General features: G+C 38.5%; 1 protein-coding gene across 1 annotated transcript in view; it reads right to left on the bottom strand.

Annotated features, from left to right (window-relative positions):
• Positions 1 to 19,736, bottom strand: part of frmpd1a (FERM and PDZ domain containing 1a) — a 38,192-nt gene extending 18,456 nt beyond the window's left edge. The window contains exons 1-4 of the mRNA XM_028019276.1: positions 19,410 to 19,736; positions 9,367 to 9,480; positions 2,632 to 2,754; positions 1,393 to 1,556 (exon numbers count right to left, since the gene is read on the bottom strand). Coding sequence (XP_027875077.1) covers positions 1,393 to 1,556; positions 2,632 to 2,750 — 283 coding nt within the window. The 5' untranslated portion in view covers positions 2,751 to 2,754; positions 9,367 to 9,480; positions 19,410 to 19,736. The remainder of the gene's footprint in view (positions 1 to 1,392; positions 1,557 to 2,631; positions 2,755 to 9,366; positions 9,481 to 19,409) is intronic.
• Positions 19,737 to 19,960: the final 224 nt, after the last annotated feature.

Here is a 19,960-nt window from a genome sequence, read left to right as displayed (position 1 = left end):
AGGATCTCATTGTATTAACCCTTTACCCACAAAGCCTCAAAATATGAGTGAATATATGAATGCACATATGAAAGCTCAAAAAGGATTTTTCTTTTTTTACCTATAAAAACCAAAACCAATCAAATGTCAGTTTAAAACAAAATAAAGAGTTGGGTCTTACATGTTTTCAGATCTCTATCTGAAAAAAAAGAAAAAACTTTGAAAACGTTTGTGCACTTTTCCTTACACTTCACCAATTTGCATTACTTGCATATGAAATGTTATCGAAAATACACTGAAGATTATGGTAGCACTGTTATTAAATGTAAAGTAATAATTACATGGTTAGTATGGTCACAAAAGCCGGTCAAACCAAATCTCCCTTACAGTATTTACAAACTCTGCTGCATTTACTCTTCTTCTGACACATGTCAGTGCTAAATAATTCAGTTTGGAGAAAGTGCTTGCATTGAGTTGAGGTGCTCAGGCATACCTTCGGCTGTATGTATTTACATTATCTCGCATTTTCACAACACCCACAAATGCACGCACAAACAGAAACAAAGACATTAGCGCTGTGCAGCACTTCCTTCTGTTAATGTAATTTTGTGTGCATCTCTGCAGCCTCAGCATACAGCAGCAGCCCCAGCTGGAGGTTTTACTTTGTCAGTTTGTACCGACCAAACGTCTGCAGAGGTCTGGCATAGGTTCACGCTTTAATCTGCTGGGAAGACATTTGTTATGCAAATTGTGAACCGTGTACTGGAGACTACAGTGAAAAAAGGCTGACAAATGCTTTCTTTTTAATACGACAATATTTGCCAAAAAATAACAAGAACTATTAATCAGTGTTTTGCAGCAGGGATCTTGGTTTACTGCAAAATAAATCTACTTTATAATGGAAAGTTGATTATTTGGAAAATGTATAACAAGAATTTTGCAAATGTAGCAATTTATATATTTCTACAATTGAAAGCGCTTGAAACACAAAGAATAGCCTTCTCAATATGAACATATCTTGTATAAGAAACCAAGTGTGGTTTTTCTTTTCTGTTCTTTCGGTATACCTGAGAGGGGTATAGATATAGGTGCTTTTTGACTTACAACCAAGAGTTAACTCATTACAGGGAACATTGTGCTGGGGCAGAAGGCACCGATTCAGCAAACTAAAATACTGCAGTTCCTTGTAGAAATTTACCCCGTGGCATAGGATGTTGTGACCTGCTGGAGAAAGTCAAACTACCACAACTAGTCTCAGATGAGCATGAATATGTAAAATATCTGACACAAACTAATGATGAACCATTTCTAAATACTGAAACTTTGTGATACTTCTATTAACAGCGATTATGTTTTGCACGCTATTTTCTGTCAAAATTATATCTAATGTTGCCTTTGAGGAAATTGTCCTACCTGTGGTGACTTCCTGCACCAGGATGGGGATCTGGCTGGAAAGCGTGAGGCCATGGGAGTTGAGGTCCGGGTCCTTTTGGATCTGAACATTGAATCGGAACGGGTAATTTCTCTGATCGGAGCTACCGGACTCTCCTGTTTTCCCATCCACTGCAGCACGATCTCTGCAAAGCATCAGGAGGACGTCTTACCATGTCGTTGGAGGTTCTATGTGAAATTATTGTGATTTTGTTTTCCAAAACTTAAGTGAAACAAGAGTACAAGGATTTTAAAAATAAAATGACTAATGTTTGCATCATTTCTTGTTCTAAAACTTGCAGAGGTCAAGCAGCATGAAGCAGGTTGTCTCTGCCGTGTGAGCAGCTATGCCTGTAAGGATTTGGTTTTTTCTGTGTATTCATTTAGGTTCCTGTGTCTATTGAGTCTCTCTGACTCAATAGACATGAGACTGTCCTGTCTACCCCTTGATTGTTCTCGGCTGTGTCTCGTTTCCCTGATTACTCTCTATGTATTTAATCCCACCTGTGGTCCTTGTCTGGTTGTCTTGTCAAGCTGTCTGGTCTTATGTCTGTTCTGCCGTCAGTTGTTTGTTGATACCAGTTGCTACCAGTATTTGAGCTCTTAGCCTTCTGCTCATTCTGTGCTGCCTGGACTTTGTATTTTTCACCATTAAATCATCATTCTCACTCATCAACCTTGGTTCATCGCATCTTCCTCAACATCTCATACTGCAAATCATGACACCGCCTCCAATATCTGTTACCAATACAGATGTTAGTTTTTAAGTTCTGACAACAAGCACCCCTATCAACCTCATGGTCACAGTAATTACTGAAGTGATTTTCTGATTTTTGAGTTCTTAGACTAGAAGAAAGGATCCATATCATTCCATCTTAATTAAACTCAGAGCTTCCGAAGGCAGCTGTGTTGACTTCATTTTCCTTTTCAAATTTTATGAAGAAATTTTATCTTGAAAAGAACAGTCTTAGCTGTTAAATTTTTAAGTCTTTCAATATATTTCATTTAGACTTTTTTTCTTGGTCACATATTTCATTGCAAAACTCTAATTTGATTGATTTTGAAGTTGTTTTGATTTTGTTTGAGAACACCAAGGACAAAATTCAGATGATTCAAGGTCTTGATGTTAAACAGGTCGGTTTCCACATCAAAAGACAGTCAAGTCAGATAAATTTGATTATCTAACAACTGCATCTAAATAAAAACAAAGCAGAAGCCTACCTGCTCAGAGAGTGAGACCTGCTGCCCAAATCTCTGGAACGTCTCAGCCATCGTCCCACCACCTGTTCCACTCGGCTGGTTCTGCGGGACGGGGAGCGACTCCTGTCCTGAGACTCCATTTACCTGTCATTAAAGGAAAATGTATATATATCATTACAATATTTAAAAGAGATGTATTTTAATGCAACTTTAATTTAGAGCATAACAATGAACAGGGTAAGAAATAAATTTCTTGCCCTGTTCATTGATATGCCCTGCCCTATACGATACTACTATAGCATAAACAAATAGTAGTATTGGGTGTTTTGGCCCAACAAAAGACACCGATGATGCACAAATCAGGTAAACAAAGTCCAGAAATGCTCTTTTCCACTGACAGCAATGTTAGTCCTGAATTAGCAAATGCAGGCTGTTAAACAGAATGGTTCTGTGACGAGAGTAAACATGCTTTGTGTCTGCAAAATGCACAATGTGGCACTTCCTGTGCTGAAGAGAAAAGATAACACCTCTGAATGGACAGGACAGAAAACTGCCAGAGATTTGACAAAGTTCCTTTGCAATTTCTGCAAATTGTTCTATAAAATGGACATGAGCTGAAAAAAAGTAGGATGTAACATTTATTGAAAGCAGAAATCCAACCTAAGTAGCTCACATATTTCAGACATTTCAGTTGCAATGCTTTTGTTTCCTACATGTGTAAGAAAGTCGAGAGTAAGAGCAGGGATGTTTGGCTAAGCTTCCAATGTTTTAACAACACCTATGGTGTAAGCACCACCATCCTAAAAAAAACAGCACTAGACAGACATAAAACAATTTTAATACATTAAATACATTTTAAAAGCTAAAACTGAATAAATCTTCTTCTTTTGCTTTTTTGGACAATGCTGTCATATGAGCCGATATTGTTTGGTGATGTTCAAAGATCCTTTGTGACATTTTTGGATTTTAAGTGGGTAGAGGCCAACAATGACATCAGTTTTGGCACTGTGTAGCCTAATGGTCTCTTAGCCTGATTTATGAACCACCTGATGCAATATTGCCCACAAGCCTCAATAGCAATCAATAAAAATAGTTCATCATTTTAAGTAATGACTCACTTTCCTTTAAATGAGTCCCTGTTGTGTCGCTGTGAAGCAAGTAGTTGTCACAAATGAGAACGTTGAAAGGCTGTGGTGGTTGGTGGGAAGGACATAATGGGCCATTTTGGTGTCTACAGGGTTTGGTTAATGGTGCATCGAGGAGCTGGGCAACATTTTAGATAGCGACATATCAGCTTACAAGAAAACATGCTTATTAAATATGTACAGACTGTGATAACTGACTGGCCAGCTATTTTCACAGATGGGAATATTCTACATTTGTCTTCAACAGAAAATACTCAAAGTTATAAAAAGTTTTGCCAGCTCAATTAAGGTTTTCTGTTTTGTAATAAGTTATTTATACCTAACTTATCTTAACATTGTTAGTGTAAAGTTAGTTAGTTTTAGCCAACATAATGTTGTTACACTAAAAATGTTACATTGGCCAACAGTAGCTATGTTTCCATCCCATTGTCATGCAAATTTTGAGGGAGCATTTTAAATGTTGCAAAAAAGAAAATGTAAAAAAGGTTTGTTTCCATCTACTGGTTTGGAGCAAACCAAACCGCTACGCAAAACGTAATTTTACCATGTGTGACTGTCGGACAAGTTGTAATTCTTCTGTCACGTCAACTAATATTGACAATATTACACAAAGACCAGAGAAAGGACAGCAAAGCAACACTTCACCAATCATGTGAGGTCGATGATTCCTATGTTCGAACCTATTAGCCAAATGTGTTTCCATCTCCCCTTTCTATCTCTTTTTTTGTTTTTGGAAAAGCCAAAGTGAAAATGTTTTTGCAAAACTGAGGAAGATATTTCAAATTTAATTTTACTATTACCATCAACCTTTTCAAATGCCCATAAAAAGGTTGACGGAAACATGGCTAATGTTAGTGTAGCTGTTCCAGAATTCCTTTAGATCGAGTTTTGATGTGTCATTGTTTTCAAGATCTTTTAGCCCACTTCATGCAGCCTTACATGTTCTATTTAAGATTTCCTGATTATGCACAAAGTGATTTAGACACCTTATACAATGTTGGTTTTAGGTTAGTAATTGAAAAAGAAAGCATAATTAAATTTTTTTCAAAGATCTGTGTTCTGTGGCCTACAGGCCAAGTAATGGCCATTTATTTCTATTTACTGATGAACATCTGAAGCTTATAGCCACATTCAGCCTAGGACTCTGTTTCCTGATACCCAAGATCCCTTTAACATCATCGTGACTCCACCAGGCTGTAGCTGAGAAACAGATTCTCTCACAGTGAATAATTAAAAATAGAATAATTAAATAGCAAAATAAATTACTGAAGCCATTATTTATTTAAAAAAAACAACAACGAGACGTCCTTTTAAATTACATTTTAAACCAAAATACGAGGCAGATATGTGTACAGTGGTCAGACTTCAGAGATAGACAGAAAGAAAGACAAACAGGAAGGAAGGAACAATGGATGGATGGATGGATGGATGGAAAAGTCCAGATTTCAAATATGCTTAAATCAAATTCCAGACTTGTGCAGACTGAATTAACATAATAATTCATTGCTGACTAAACACTGAACACAAGAATAAAGAGATGAATGATGGGATGAATGAGAGGCAGCGGCAGTAATGCTATACTGAGAAACAGCATTGGGATCGATTAAATGAATGAGTGAATGATCTCAGCAGGTCTGATGTGTCCCTCAGTGAGCAGCTACAGGAAGGAATCTCCCTCCAGACAGAAGCTGAACATTAGCACCGTCCATTACAGGAATTAAATTGCTGACAGAAGAAAAGGGGAAGAAAAGCAGAGATAAAGAGCAAATAGGTGAGAAAAACAGCCAACTAAGGGAGGTGATGACAGACGACAAGTGTGATAAAAGTTGAGAAAGGCAGAGGCGTGTTGAGTGACGCAGGCAGACAGCAGTGTCTCCTGGGGGATCTTTGATTATAAGCACATTATCCATCCATCTGGCACATACCCCTCTCCTGATCCTCTCTGACGTTCCTTTCCTCATATTAGCCCTTTAATACTTCCTTTAACCCATCTCGTTCTTCATATTCACTTGCTGCAGCTCCTTTCAAGCACTTCTCATATTGCATTAACACAATGCAAAGTGTGACTTTTTTAGAGCCATGATATTCATGCTACATTACTACTAGATGGAAGGCTGCCAAAATCATAGATACAATCTCTTCAATTACACTCTTCCTCTGAGGTTACTTTCTACGAAATCAGATACTCAAGAACAGATTGATTTGAAGCCAAATGTCTGCACTTTTCAGTCAATAAAAATATTGGGACAAAGTGCTCCTTTACAACCTGCCCCCTTTATAAGTGTGTTTCCTTCCAGAATGGCTTTGATTGAGTACACAGATGAAGTCCAAGCCCAGCAAATCAAATCAGCCACAGCAGCATTGCAGTTCCTGTTCTGCAACGGCAGCATTCACGATTAGGGATCAGAGAGGAAATGTCAGCTTATTCTCTGAACAGGTGTAATAATAGCATCGGAGGAAACCTTACACTTAATCCCTGACATTTTCAGAAGGATTCTTGTCGAATCAGGAAATAAATGCGAGATTAATCACTGCTTGGTAAAAATGTAGATATATCACAGCTACATTATTAGGTCTGCACACTCAACACATCCACTTCTAAATCAAGACCAGTGCTAGCCTAAACCTTGTTCAGATTGACAACAAAGCAAACCCTTTGCTGTGGCAGAACCAAGGACTTCACTTGTGACTGGTAGAACTGTGGAGACAAATTGCCGTTTGAATCTTGATTAATAATTAAGAGTTATGTTTAGTCCTTATTGAAAACAGAAGAATAAAAACACAGAGCTTCATCATAGGAAACAAACCAGATTACCATAGGAAAAAAAGCACAGTGTCTCTTATTCTCATGCCGTTTGTTTTATTACCACTCATCAAACAGCGGAGGTAGATCAATGCATAAATAAAGCTTCAGTCACAATTGATGTTTGCATCTGAATTTATTGACATAGCTTGCATCTTTGTTCTTTTTATATTACTAGCTGGTGTCTGTAAATTCTGCCTGACCGAGCCTGTGTTTGTCTCCACAGTTAGCAGTGGTGCTTATAACGACCAATCAAAGGTCAGAATTCCCAAACATAAATGCATTTACAAATTAGGCTGGCAGCATTAAGACATTGTTACAAACACATGGATGATACAGAGTGGAATCTGAATACAACAGAGTCACAAGAAAACAAGTAAGAGTAAAAAGTTAATAGTTGTTTAGCATCTTGGGAAATGTATTGTTTGTTTTTATTTTCCTGCGTGTAGGACCACATGATATAATTATAGCAGCATTGTTTTTTTTCTCTCTGTGTCTGAGCTAAATGAAACTGTACTTGTAGTGTTAATAATTATTTGATTTTTTTTTTTCTTTGCTATTTTAGCTCCTTTTTCTCAAGAGGTCCTTTGTTGTTCAGGCTGCAGTTGTCAGGCTATAACTGCAGCCTGCAGGGCAGATTAAGAAATCAGTCTGAATCTGTCCTGCCTAAGTAAAGAAAACAAATAAATACAAAGTTTTCTACCCCTACCATCCAGTTGCATAACATTATTTTAACTTCTCTTTCCACCACTACGTGTGTAGCATTAGCTTGGGCCAACGGACGTGTTGTGGGTAAAGTAACAGCAGATAAAGCTTGAGTGGTTTCCTACTCCTGTAAAATATAGATTGATTATTTAAAGAAAATGGAGACTATTTTCAATACATAATATAGAAAAAAAAACATATATTAAAACTTAGAAAAAAGAATGACCAGCCTTCTCACAGAGACAAATGTTCTACCATGCGCTTCTGTGTGGATAGTGTAACGTTTTCTTAAAGGGAGGAAAGTAAAAATCGGCTTGTCTGATTGTCGTGATTGTAACACGTTGCAGCTGCAATCAGTTGAGTGTGTATGAGGCAATAAACAAAACAAAAATGCTGTATATAATCTGAGTGAACTCAAGCTGCCTGTCTGTGATGTTATGTAGCAGGTTTCCAGTGGGGAGACTGATTAAGAAAGGTTTCCCAGTCCAGACAGGATAGATCCTAAAACTTCATTTATAAGAATCCTCTAAATGTACAACACTTCTGTTTGTTGGTGATCTATATTTGCTTTTCCCTTTAATAAAGCATTTGTTTAAAAAGGATGATTTTTAATACCTAATACGAATATTGCAGTGTGGAAGCAGAGCCTGCCATACAGCTGCTGCAGGAAAGAGTCATCTCAGGGAGAAAGGTTGGCTTTTTGTTTATTGCTGAGACAGGAGCTGGGCAGTATAACAACTGCTGCAGAAAAAAACACACACACGCTCACAGTTGACTAATGGGGCTGCAGCAGCACTTGCAGTTTATTTTCCACTATAAACACTTTTTTGTGTACATCTAGAGTTACAATGAGATTAATATGTTCCTTTTGCCGTATAATCTCTTTATCTATATTTAATCACATAATTTTCAACTTTCAGACACTGCATAGATTTAAAAATACACAATTTAAGAACAAATGTGGTTGCAAAACATCAGAAGAAGCAATTAATGCAACTGGATGAAAAGTTACAGTTGGGAGATAACTTTGGTCGATGCTGGGTGAACAAGTGAATGAAATGTTTTCCAACCTCGAAGCTCAAAAAGAGACCTCAGAGTTGTTGTGTTTCAGGTGATTTCCAACACCAATCAATATAAAGACTTGCAAAGACAAAGAAGAATTTAAGGGAATCGAATAACAAAATTAATCCGTTTTAAAAACACAATTTCCACCCAGTGTTCTATTTACATGTCACTAAAAGACATGAAGGATGAAGTTTAAAAAACAAAACATGACTTTTCAACGGGGCTGCATGTTTGCACTGTTGCCTTGCAGCATAAGGTCTTGGATGACTATGAGTTTGTATGTTCTCCCCATTAATGCATGAGTTTTTACCAGATGATATCATTTCATCTCATAGTCTAGAAATGTGCATGTAAGGTTAAGTGGGTTGACCTTAGGAGTGAATGTATGGGTTCATGTTTGTTTGTCCAGTCACATCAGTCTGCAGAGGTACCAACCCTAAAAGGAAAAATATGCCAACCAGCATGGGCTGTTCTACCGCTTTCTGTGATGCGTTCATGGGCCTACGAAAACATGGAAATGCTCTCTTGATTAACATATGCTCTAATGTGATTGATATGCTCCTCAGAGTTTTTGGCAGCAATGAGACTCCATAAAAGCTTGCCAACGCCGCCCCCTGCCTCTTGAAAAGTGGGCATAGGCGATGCATGGATAAGCTAACTTTCTACAGCTTGAAAAAGTGAAACATAGTGATAATCTAGTTTATTTATTTTGTGAATTCAACATCCTGGTATAGTGAGACACAGATTACGTCCAACTTTTGCATAACACACTGAGACATGCAAGGCGCAGGCAAATGGGATTAGAGAGTGTGTCTGGAGCCTGTGGCAGGGAGTTTGTGCGTCACTCCCGCTGAGCCAGATTAAACTGAGCTTCAGTCCAACCCTACAAGACAAACTGCAAAGCTGCAACTCAATCTCCCCGTTTGTCTCATTTTCACTTTTATCCCTCACTTTTCTGATCCTCTAATGTCATCACCTTTATTTTCTGTAAACGTACTCATCACATGTGCAAACAAATCTGCCTGAAATAGCAGTCACCTGCTCGCCGCCCCCTCTCCCAGGGCTCCCTGAAGGCGCTGGTTGCAGTCACGCTCCACGTTCGGTTCGTCCATCATCTGGCAGAAGGGGACCCGGATGACGTATCTTCATCTCCTGGGGATATGCGCAACATAATAAGGACAAGACAAGGGAGGCTTTAGACAAATGTGGAGTACTGTGGCAACACACAGTGCCTGCAAAAGTATCTACACCCATTTCACATGTTGTCATACACATAAACATCAAGTTACGTTGCATAAATTGCATGTGACAAAGTAGTGCTTAATTGTGACATGTAAGGAAAAGGATCATGTTTTTTTCCAATTTTCTTTTACATGGATGGGTCTGAAAAGTGAGGATTGCATTGGTGTGACACTGAATAAATACAAATTTACCCAGCTCTCTTCAGTTGTCACCTAATTAGTAATTTTGTGGAACTTAATCCAGCTGTCCTGAGAAGGTTAAAGAGGTTTGCTAAAGAACATTAGCGAGCTTAAATTTAAATCATATGGCATAACTCCAAAACCACTAACAGATGGGAATGACACCAAACTGACCGTCTTACCAAAAAACAGGTCATTATTCAGAGAAGCCCATGCAACTCTACAAAAGCTGCAGTGTTTCACAGTTCCAGAGGGAGAGTCTGTCAACATATTTATTATTAGTTGTGCATGCAACTTATCTGGGCTTTACGGAAGAGTCGCAAGAAGAAAGCTACAGAGTAAAGAAAAACCATAAACTGTTTATTCTTAGTTTACAAAGGCCATGCAGGCGACACAGCAAAAATATGGCAAAAGTTGTTCAAATGAAACTTTGTCACCAGTATGCAAAGATGTGAGAGAGAAAGCTACAACCCTGAGCACATTGTTTCTACAGTGAATCATGCTGGTGCCTGAATCGTGCTGTGGTGTTGCTGCTCTACAGCAAGTAAAGGGAAACCTTTGATGGGAAGCAGCATGCAGTCCAGTCCTGGAAGAAAACCTGCCAGGTGCCACAAAAACCTCGAATCACACAGCCAAAACTACAATAAAATGGTTAGATCAAAGTGTTTTGTTAGAATGGCCTAGTCAAAGTCTACACTTAGTACAATTTAGAATCTGTGGCAACACATGAAAGCTGATGTTTGACGACATTCTCTGTCCAACTTGATGACATGATGGATTTGACAAGGTTGAATATAAAAAGTTACATGCAGGTGAACTCTGTGTTATTATCGCTATGATTATGATCTAGTTTTCTGTTCAAGAATAAAGGGGACAAACTAAATATGTGCCAAACATTTACATTTTTGTTTGGTAAACATTTTGAAATCCATCAGCTTCCTTTTACTTCACAACTATGTACTCCTTTTAGTTATAGTTTGTCAGTTAAAATCCCAATAAAACACTTTTTTATTCTAAGGTGACAGAATGTGAAAATATTAAAAGCAATGCAAATGTTTGCATTTATTTACATCTATTTAACATTCTAATCTTTTCTTCTGAAAGAGGTTGAAGGACGGGAAATGAACATTAAAAGCTCCACTGTTCAGCAAACAAAATTAAACAATTCAGTAATTTTCACAAGCAGGAAAAGGAAACATTCAGTGTGAAAAAGTGCACTAAGTTAACAAGGCAACGATTAGAAGAAGGCCGCTTGAGAGGCAGAGCGCAAAATGATATTTCATAAACAAGCAGAAATGTGAAAAGGAAGACAACGCAGGAAAAAGTGGGGAGAAAAGTGAAGGATGGGGGAATAAAAGCGTCAAAAAATATAGTGGGACTCCATCACAGCGGGATCGGCCAGGCTGAGCTGTTTGTGGAGTCCCACTTCCCCCTGCTCTGCTCTAAACACCATCCATTATTAATGAGCCCCTTACAAAGCCCTGGGAAAAGAGATGCTGGGAACTCTTCTTTATCCCCTCTCTCCCTTCTCTGCCTTCATCCACTCAGTTACCCTCACCTCACTAGTCCTTTCTTTAAGAACTCATCTTACCCTCTTGTTCGAAGTTAATCATTTGATATATGTTCAGGCACTTGAGCTGCCAACAAGGCAGCTTTTTATTGTGTATATCAAACAGCTTAAATGCCTCAGAGATGGATAAATTCATCTGTTTCCTGAGAAATGAGCAAACAGCATGAATCTCTGTCTGATGTACAGTAACAGATAAAAATAAGTTAAATAACTTTTCTTTTTTTTTTGCTGCATTTGATGATGTGTGTGTAACATTGTGTTTTATGTCCGGAGTGAGAGTATCTTTTTATCATCCCGGTTAGCGGCTGGAGTTTGTGTGCGTTAGTCAGTGTGCTGCTCACATCAATAATGTATGCAGATAATGCAACCGCTTCGCTGTACCGACAACTAACAGGCATACCGATGCACACAGATGGAGACACGGAGGGGGTGAGAGAGGAGACACATGAGGCAGCAAAAAAATGGAAAGATGAGATGGGAAAATGTGAAAAATACAGTGCGTGATGAGAAAATGGTTTAAAGTCTACAATGTGAGGCAAATTATAATACAATTCAGATTTTACTTGGATTTCACCAAACTGAATTCGTTTTTTTTTTGTTTTGTTTTATCACATACCACATTTCCATATGATTGCAAGAGTCCCACACAAATGAACTCAAACAATATAAAAGTCACTCATGTGCAACAGAATGCAGCTGAAACCAAATATTTACACACATTGTGTATAAAAAGACACAAAGGCTTTGTGTCTAACATTAAACTATTTTCTGTTTTAGGTCAGTTAGGATGACCTAAATTATTTTAAGGAGGATTGTTGGGGTTCATGTCGACCCCACAGGATGGCGCCCTGGGCGGCTGCCCAAATCAGGAACCGCCACTGTTTATTCCACCATGTTGACCAGGCTTCACTTAGAAACGATAGTATATTCTAATATAACCTTTCTGGGAAAAATAAAGGACTGTAAAGAAAACATCTGAGCTTCACTATGGCCTTTTTACTGATTGATCAGATCCTTTAAGGGCTGGAAGATCACAGAACAAGATGAATGAAACCAGAATAAATGCAATGCAGTCATTAAAGTTACCAAAATGATGGAAATCAATTGTGATATCTCATTTCTTTAACAGGACCTGCCACCAACAGCAGTACATGAGATTAAAACAGGACGCCCTCTTTGGTGGAAGGGGATTTCTGCTTTTCAAATGGATTTGGTTGTGAATAACTCTTGAAATGAGGACAAACGCAGTGATAACACAGTGAGATGTAACTCACTGTTAGTAAGGAAACATTTGATTCGAATTTGTGTGACTAAATTGAAAAGACTTTAGTCGTATGTAAATTTGTAGGCGATATAAATATTTAAGCTTCGTGCGCTCCCGACCCCACTAGGGGACGGGAGGGTGTTAGAAAATGGATGGATGGATGGAAGTGGCAGTTTTATTTACTTTATTTATGTTGTACACGTGGACAACAAAAGTCATCTCAGGGCACATGCCGCAAACAGCACACAGGTCTACCCCTAACCTCTGACTGCACCTTGACTATGTTCATCTTTAGAGGTAGCAATCCGATTAGGAGATCACCTTTTAGACAGACATACAAGCACACAAACAAACACACATAATCCATGTCACCTAATGACATTTACTGGTGGAAGACTCCACTAAATACTGCCTCAGACAGCTCGCTGTCATCTGAAGATGTGAATGCATGCGTGTCCCTCAAGTTCCACATTTGAGGGAGAATCAACAAGAATCAGGAGAAAAACAGAACAATCTACAAAACTATGCCACAAAAACAGCATTTGTTTTTTTTTTTTTACAGTTTTGAACAAAAAATATACAGAAAAAAAAAATTAGCTCTGGATTTCAGCTAGTGCTCATCTGCCAACCAAACACAGCAGAATACATAACGTCAACAAATATCTAATACTCTGTTTGTATCAGTATGTTTGTCCTAACCTTGCTGAAAGATATAGATTTTTTTAAAAACTAGTGCACAAAAACTGAGCTATTTATTTCACCAGATTGATTATTTTGGATATTTTGCCGACACTTGACCATCACATATGATTCAAAATGCTTGTACTGCTGTAACATTTTTACATTCATGCTATAACTACAGACTTCAAAGTGTTTTATTGGGGTTTTACTTGGTAAGTAGGCACACTGTAGGACATACTGTAAATGTGAAATGAAAAGAAAGTGTATTTTTTTCCATTATGCAAACTATAAAAACTACTGTATGCTTTTGTATTCAGCCCCACTACCTGGTGGAAGTAATAATTGCTGCAAATATGTTTTGAAATGTTTTGGGAAATCAGCTCTTTACATCTAGAGACTGAAATTATTACTACTTGCTCAGTCAGGATAGACATAAACGTTCAAGTTTCTGGTTTACTCTAACATGTGAATATGTGTAGTCTGAGCTATTCCATTGTGCCTTCAGCTGTTTGCTGACTATTTAGTTTACTTAATCAAAATAATTTAGGAAAAAGATTGTGGGTTCAATTTAAAGGCCACATTCATATAGACTTGTAATCTGTAAAAATGTCTGCATATTCAGAAACATTATAAATCCATTATAAATCCAGTCACAGCCTTTTCATTTTAGCAGTGCTGCAAACTGTTTTCTTATTTATTCAACTCTCAAATGGCTCTGTAAACTACTTCAAGTCATCATTCTAAAGGTTTTCCTAGCAAAAAACCCTCTGACTTTTTCATGAATAATAGCTGTGTAGATTCACAAACATGTAGGCAATTAGACTGGCTCTTTTAACTCAAGTCCATTAATGACGCTGATTTCTTTTTATAACGTCCCATTTGATCTTTCCAGCACTTAACTGTTCTTGGTTCGATACACACTGTGAACTGCATGTTTATTCTTGTATCAGCCTCACAGAGGCGAATGAAAGGTTCGTCTCCAGGCATGGTCACAAGTAGTCATATTCAATAAATTAGAATTATACATCCCAATATAGCCTGGCTGCCAGATTTGGAAATAACAAGCCTTTAAGAAGATATTAAACATGCTTTTCATTAAGCCCACATTTAAATTTTTAAACATAGATTTTTTATTAAGGCATCCCTAAAGGTCAAATTTCAAAACGAGGTTTTCTTCATGCAGTCATGTGAAAATAGATGCTCCTGTAAAAGTCTGTGTGTTCTAACATATTCAGCCATACAGATATTTAACAGCCATTTCAGCAGTTGGTGTGCACTAGACTGTTGCAGAGAGAGTGAAAACCATGGTGAGATCAAAAGAGTTGTCTGAGGATTGGAGCAGGTTACGAGCCTGGAAAGAGATTTAAAGAAGTCTTTAAAGAATATGAATGTATCCATTTCACTGTATGGAAAACAAATCTACAAGTGAAGGACATCTAAAGCAACTGCAAATATGCCTAGGTCAGGTAATCCAACCTCAGTATCAGAATGCAGGTTGGTGTTAATTTGGAGTTTTGACCTCTGATTGGATGGAGGACTTGAACGGACCACCCAGGACTCACCTGAGGAGCCGGACTCAGTTTGCAGAGCCTGGTAATGCGGAGGGAACAGAATAGGTCATACATATTTGAACAGCACTTTATTTACCATAGGGAAATATGAAACAGAACGTTGTGACTTTTGTTAGAGCATAGAAACTATGACCATGATAAATTAGACTGTTGTAAATACTCAGCCAAAAGGAAACATATTCTGGATCAAATGGCAACTTGTGTACCAAGCAATGTCTGTTTGAAGAGCATATTAGACTGGGGATCCAGTAAATGTGGGTGCAAATATTTTATGTGCTTTCTCTGGGAAACTAGCTTTCCTCTGCAATTCCGCTCGAATACAATCTCACTTACAATACAGTCTGGGCTTTCTCCTTCCCTTCATTCTCTCTGGTAGGTCTTCTATCAATCACCGGACAGAAGAAGAAGTTGTGAATGATGACATCGATTTTCTGCGCTGTTTCTAGAATTGTAGTCCGTGAAGGACGTCAGTCAGTCTGTATAGGCCATGCTTCCAAATACTGAATTAACATTAAAAGCCACCTTGTTCAGATCACAGTGGAGGTTGGATGCTTGCAGCTTCGTAGCATCAAACTGGTGCATTACACGTCACAGGCAACCGTTAGCAATTGGGTAAAATTTAAAACATCAGCAGAATCCACTCCTCCAGGAAGCAATAGTTTCTCAATAGCCAAGAGCCCAGACCCTCTGTACAAAGCAAAGTGTAGCACAGGGGGCTGGTTTTTATCAGGCGAGTGAGAACCAGGATTAAGAAGTTATTAGATCTAGTACCTTGAGGTGGCGGTAATAAACCTTTATGGATTTCATCTGCCATTAAACTCCACAGAAGAAGAAGACTGGGCCTCTCCTCCTCCTCCTTGCTGATGACTGTTTTGCACACCTGCATTGCCGCTCAGGTGTGTTTTCTTCTGTTTGCAGGATTGTGAGGAGGGTTAGAGGACTAGACAAGTTCCTTTTCCTTAAAACCTAAGTAAGTTTATGGATTCTACCCATGTAATATTTTTGGTGAGTTTTTTTTGTTAGATAGGAATATCTGGGTTATTCTTTCTTTATTTTCACACAAAGAAAGACCCTGTTAGACCCTGTTGTTTTATTTGTTTCTTAAATTTGGACAACCTAATAACCCCTTTCTCTGATACAAACTTTTGAGACAATAAATAAAAACTTGTTTCACATTTGCAGGGACTCTGCCAACTTATTTGTCCAAGATTGTAATAGTCTGCCTATCTAAATACATGGTATGTATTTGTAGTAGCTGAAAGATAACTCCTCCATAGCTGTGATTTTTGTTTCGCCGGTTTAGATCAAACACAGTTTGTACATATGTGTCAGAGTTCATAACAAAGACTCACCTGAAAAAATGATATTAAGAAGAGGATTTCCAGTCATCAAGCCATGTGTCTGGCTGATATACCATTTGTTTAACAAGTAACTGAACATTATTACTGAACATATTTTTATTAAGGTTTTACACAGCTAAGCTGTTCAGATTCCCTCTAATTCCAATTAACATCCTGATTTGTCCTACTGATGTAAAATCAGAAGTTTCCATTCAGTCACAAATGATGTATAGTTTGTATTTAAACAGTGAAACGTACTTCAGGAACTATACTTGCTACTGTCAGAGAACCCTTTAATCAGGTATTGCAGACGGAAGTCAAACTTGGCTAAAAATGTTGACTTAATAAGAGATTAGGGTCAATCTAAAATCTATTGGACATCATTACAGAAGGTTCTCTTCAGATTCATTGTGTTTGTCTAACAAGCTGTGTGAAAGATCAGATATTACGATAAATGTTGAAAAAGATTTCACAAAGTAAAGCTTTCAGATCTAATTTGTATAAACAAAGTTATGGGGTGATCTCAATACATTGCAGAAATGATCTGGGGAAGTTGTTGCTACTTTTAATGCACAGTCTAGTGCTACGAGTCCCACCGCTTTTTAATACAGTAGCAGATATAAACTTAACCATGAACAACAACACGCTTCCAAAAGACAGATAAAATATGCAAAAATGCCTTTTTATCATGCGTAAGCACAAGAACGCTTGTGCACAGAGAAACAAAGAGTCTGACGTCCACATATCCAGTTGTTTCTCAGTATTAAACTTGACAAATAAGAAGCATCAAAAATGTAGCCCAACCTAAAAATAACATCATAAATGAGTAAAGCCGAGCGGGGAGGGCCGTCAGAACGCAGCCATGCAGCCTCGCTCTTCTTCTGTTTCAGCTCTTGAGTGTCAGGACTCAGTTTTCATTAACATCCCTGCACAAAGCACAGGATGGTAATACCTCCTCTGAGGTTGGGACATACAGTCAGTGTATAGATGGAGTCGAGCTATTCATGCAGAGCACGAGATCAAGTTTCTTATCATAACACAGTGGAAACAACAGTTTATTCCAGCATGATGGAGCAGAAAATGTGATCATACGATGCATGTGCTTGTAGATGTGTGTGTGAGCACGCACAGTGATGCATTAGTAAAACGCATTTCACACAGAGTATGTACTATGAATCTGTTCATCAATTCTTTAGCAGTGGTTGCACACAGTGAAATGACTGGCTCGCTTGCTGCGAGAGCCGCCAGTGGTAGTCTGAGTGTCTTTGAATCTAATGACTGATGTACAGTAGATCTACCCTCATGACAACTTTTAGTGTTTTCCATACAGATAGATCAATTGGGCATAACATCAGGACCCTTGACTAGTGAATAACACTGATTAAGTTAGCATTGCGTTCTTACGATTGTTAGAAAATGGATAAATATATTGACGAGGGTCCAGTTGTGATCGGTAACAGGACAGGATGCTCACATGCCATTTGTTTATAGGCTTGTTTGCACCATTCTATGTTAAATCTAATAGAAATGGATGTTGAAATCCAGTTTAATTATTCCCTACTTTACTGTCCGTTTTTTAATGATCTCCTTGCGAGTTGAATTGTGAGAGGAAAAGAATTTACTGATACACCCATGATGTTATATGATGTACAGCAGTTCCTCTGGCTAGTTTGATTTGATTAGATGATTATTGAGAAGTTAGCTGATTTGATCATGTTTTCTTTACATGGTAGGTGTGTTTTATCCCTTAAGACAAGCTGGGTATTGCCACCTCAGAAAGACAAAGTAGTGAGTGTTCTTGTTTTGCTAGAGTTGACAGGACTAAATAACAGCAGCTGTCTTTGGAGTGCATCCATGGGATTTTGTAGCATCACCTGCTTTTAAGGTTTCTTTGTGTCCTCGCTGGTTTAAGGTACATCAGAAACCTGGAGGAGCTACATGAGGACTAAAAGTACGTTTTTATCTAGATTTGGTTAAGGAGTGAGTAGTTTTGCCCATTTGCTTTTGAGTGTCTAATTCTATAGGTGGGTGGATAAATTCAAAATATGGATAATATCGATATGAAGTCGGTGTCAGATACTAGTGAGGTGAAATACAACTTCAGTACTTTAGTTTCTAATTCTCTCTTGAAATTTGACTTTATTCTCATTTTGTAGTTTTTCAACTCCACCTCAAAAAATACATCTGTTTTCGGTGGATCTAAAATTATAATTTTTTCACTTTTATTTAGGAAAATGCACTCAAATGTGACTATATGATTAGACTGAATTGGCATAAATTGGTATCATTTAATTAGGACCCCTGTAGGTACTGTATGTAAATTAATATGTATTGGACTTATTATGTCAAGAAAAGTGTCTCAAGATATTTGTTGCACATATAAACTTAACTGAATAGTTTGATCAGTCAGAGTTCCTGAGTATAAAAAGTCAACATAGCACTTTTTGGTTACCCATCATTGCTTATTTGACTGAGGTAAGCAGGTGGCAGCTCTCACCTGCTCACCTAAAGCTGCACTGGCTCTCATGGAGGAGTAGGGGTAGGGAAATGTAAGATAATTTATTTATTAGCTCTGTATAAAAGGTTAATGGATGCTTTGTCATTTAATGCACATGTACATCTCACAATAAACACCTAATTATCACATTTGTGATGCGCAGAACAACATCTACTGTTTATCCTTGCAGGTTGACTGGGAGGCTGGTGCCTGTCTCCAGTAGTCAATGGGCAGGAGGTGGGATTGACTGGGAGGCTGGTGCCTGTCTCCAGTAGTCAATGGGCAGGAGGTGGGATATTTACCCTTTACAGGGTGGCTGGACTTCACAGGGCAACGCAGACACAAGCTCAAGCACGCAAACACAAGGACTATTGTTGATGTTTTTGGACTGTGGGAGAAGCCTGGAGTACTCGGAGAGAACCCACGCATGTCAACTCCATACAGAGACTCCAGGATGGGACTCGAACCCAGGACCTTCTTGCTGCAAGGCAACATTGCCATCACCTGAACCACTGTGCAACCCGGCAAAACAACGGTGGAAGCTTATTGGGAACTTAAATGTAATCTTTTCTCTTAATTTTTATTCTCTCCCTATTTTTTTCAGTCATTTCCCTTACGGAGATGCACTGACAGGAAAGCAACACAATTGCGATCAGTTATAATCTATTTTAGGCACTTTCTGTCTTGCGGTTAGTGGGTCTAGTTGGCTGTACAACAACAAGGGTTAAAGACCTTACCGAGTAGCGGCTGTTCCTGTCTTATAATCCTCTCCTGAGCGCAGGGCGGGCCGTCCCGACAGTCCCTAGTAACGGTGGAGAACTTGGAGAAGCGCCGCAAAAGAGCCGCACCTTCCTCAGACAGCAAAGAAGCCAGTTAATCCATATCACCTGGGGGTTTCAGAGCGCCACATCCTCCGGCAGAAATCAGAGGGACCGTTCGGTAGTCCATACGTAGGTCCTGAAGCAGGTGATGCGAAGGGACGGGGTGAGGTGCTTAAGCATCGATAATCTTCTCAGTCAACAATCCCATCTTTCTCCGTCGCTCTCTCTCTCTCTCTCTGTCTCCTTCTCTCTCTCTCCTTTTCTCCCCCAAGTTCTCTCTCTCTCTCTCTCTCTGGCACTGTTCTCTCCATCTCTCTGTCAAACAAAACCCAGTTAAAGTTTGCATTAAAACGACACAAGCCGAAAACAAATGTTGGAGTCGGCGTTGAATATATAAGGTATATTCAAAGTCGAAGTTATAAATAGGCATAGCGTTTAATATATAATTTTTAAACTGAGTTTAATGA

This window comes from Xiphophorus couchianus, chromosome 5 (assembly GCF_001444195.1).
Source record: "Xiphophorus couchianus chromosome 5, X_couchianus-1.0, whole genome shotgun sequence".
NCBI lineage: Eukaryota > Metazoa > Chordata > Actinopteri > Cyprinodontiformes > Poeciliidae > Xiphophorus > Xiphophorus couchianus.
Note: the sequence above shows the minus strand (reverse complement) of the source record. Positions and strands in the feature narration are given on the sequence as shown.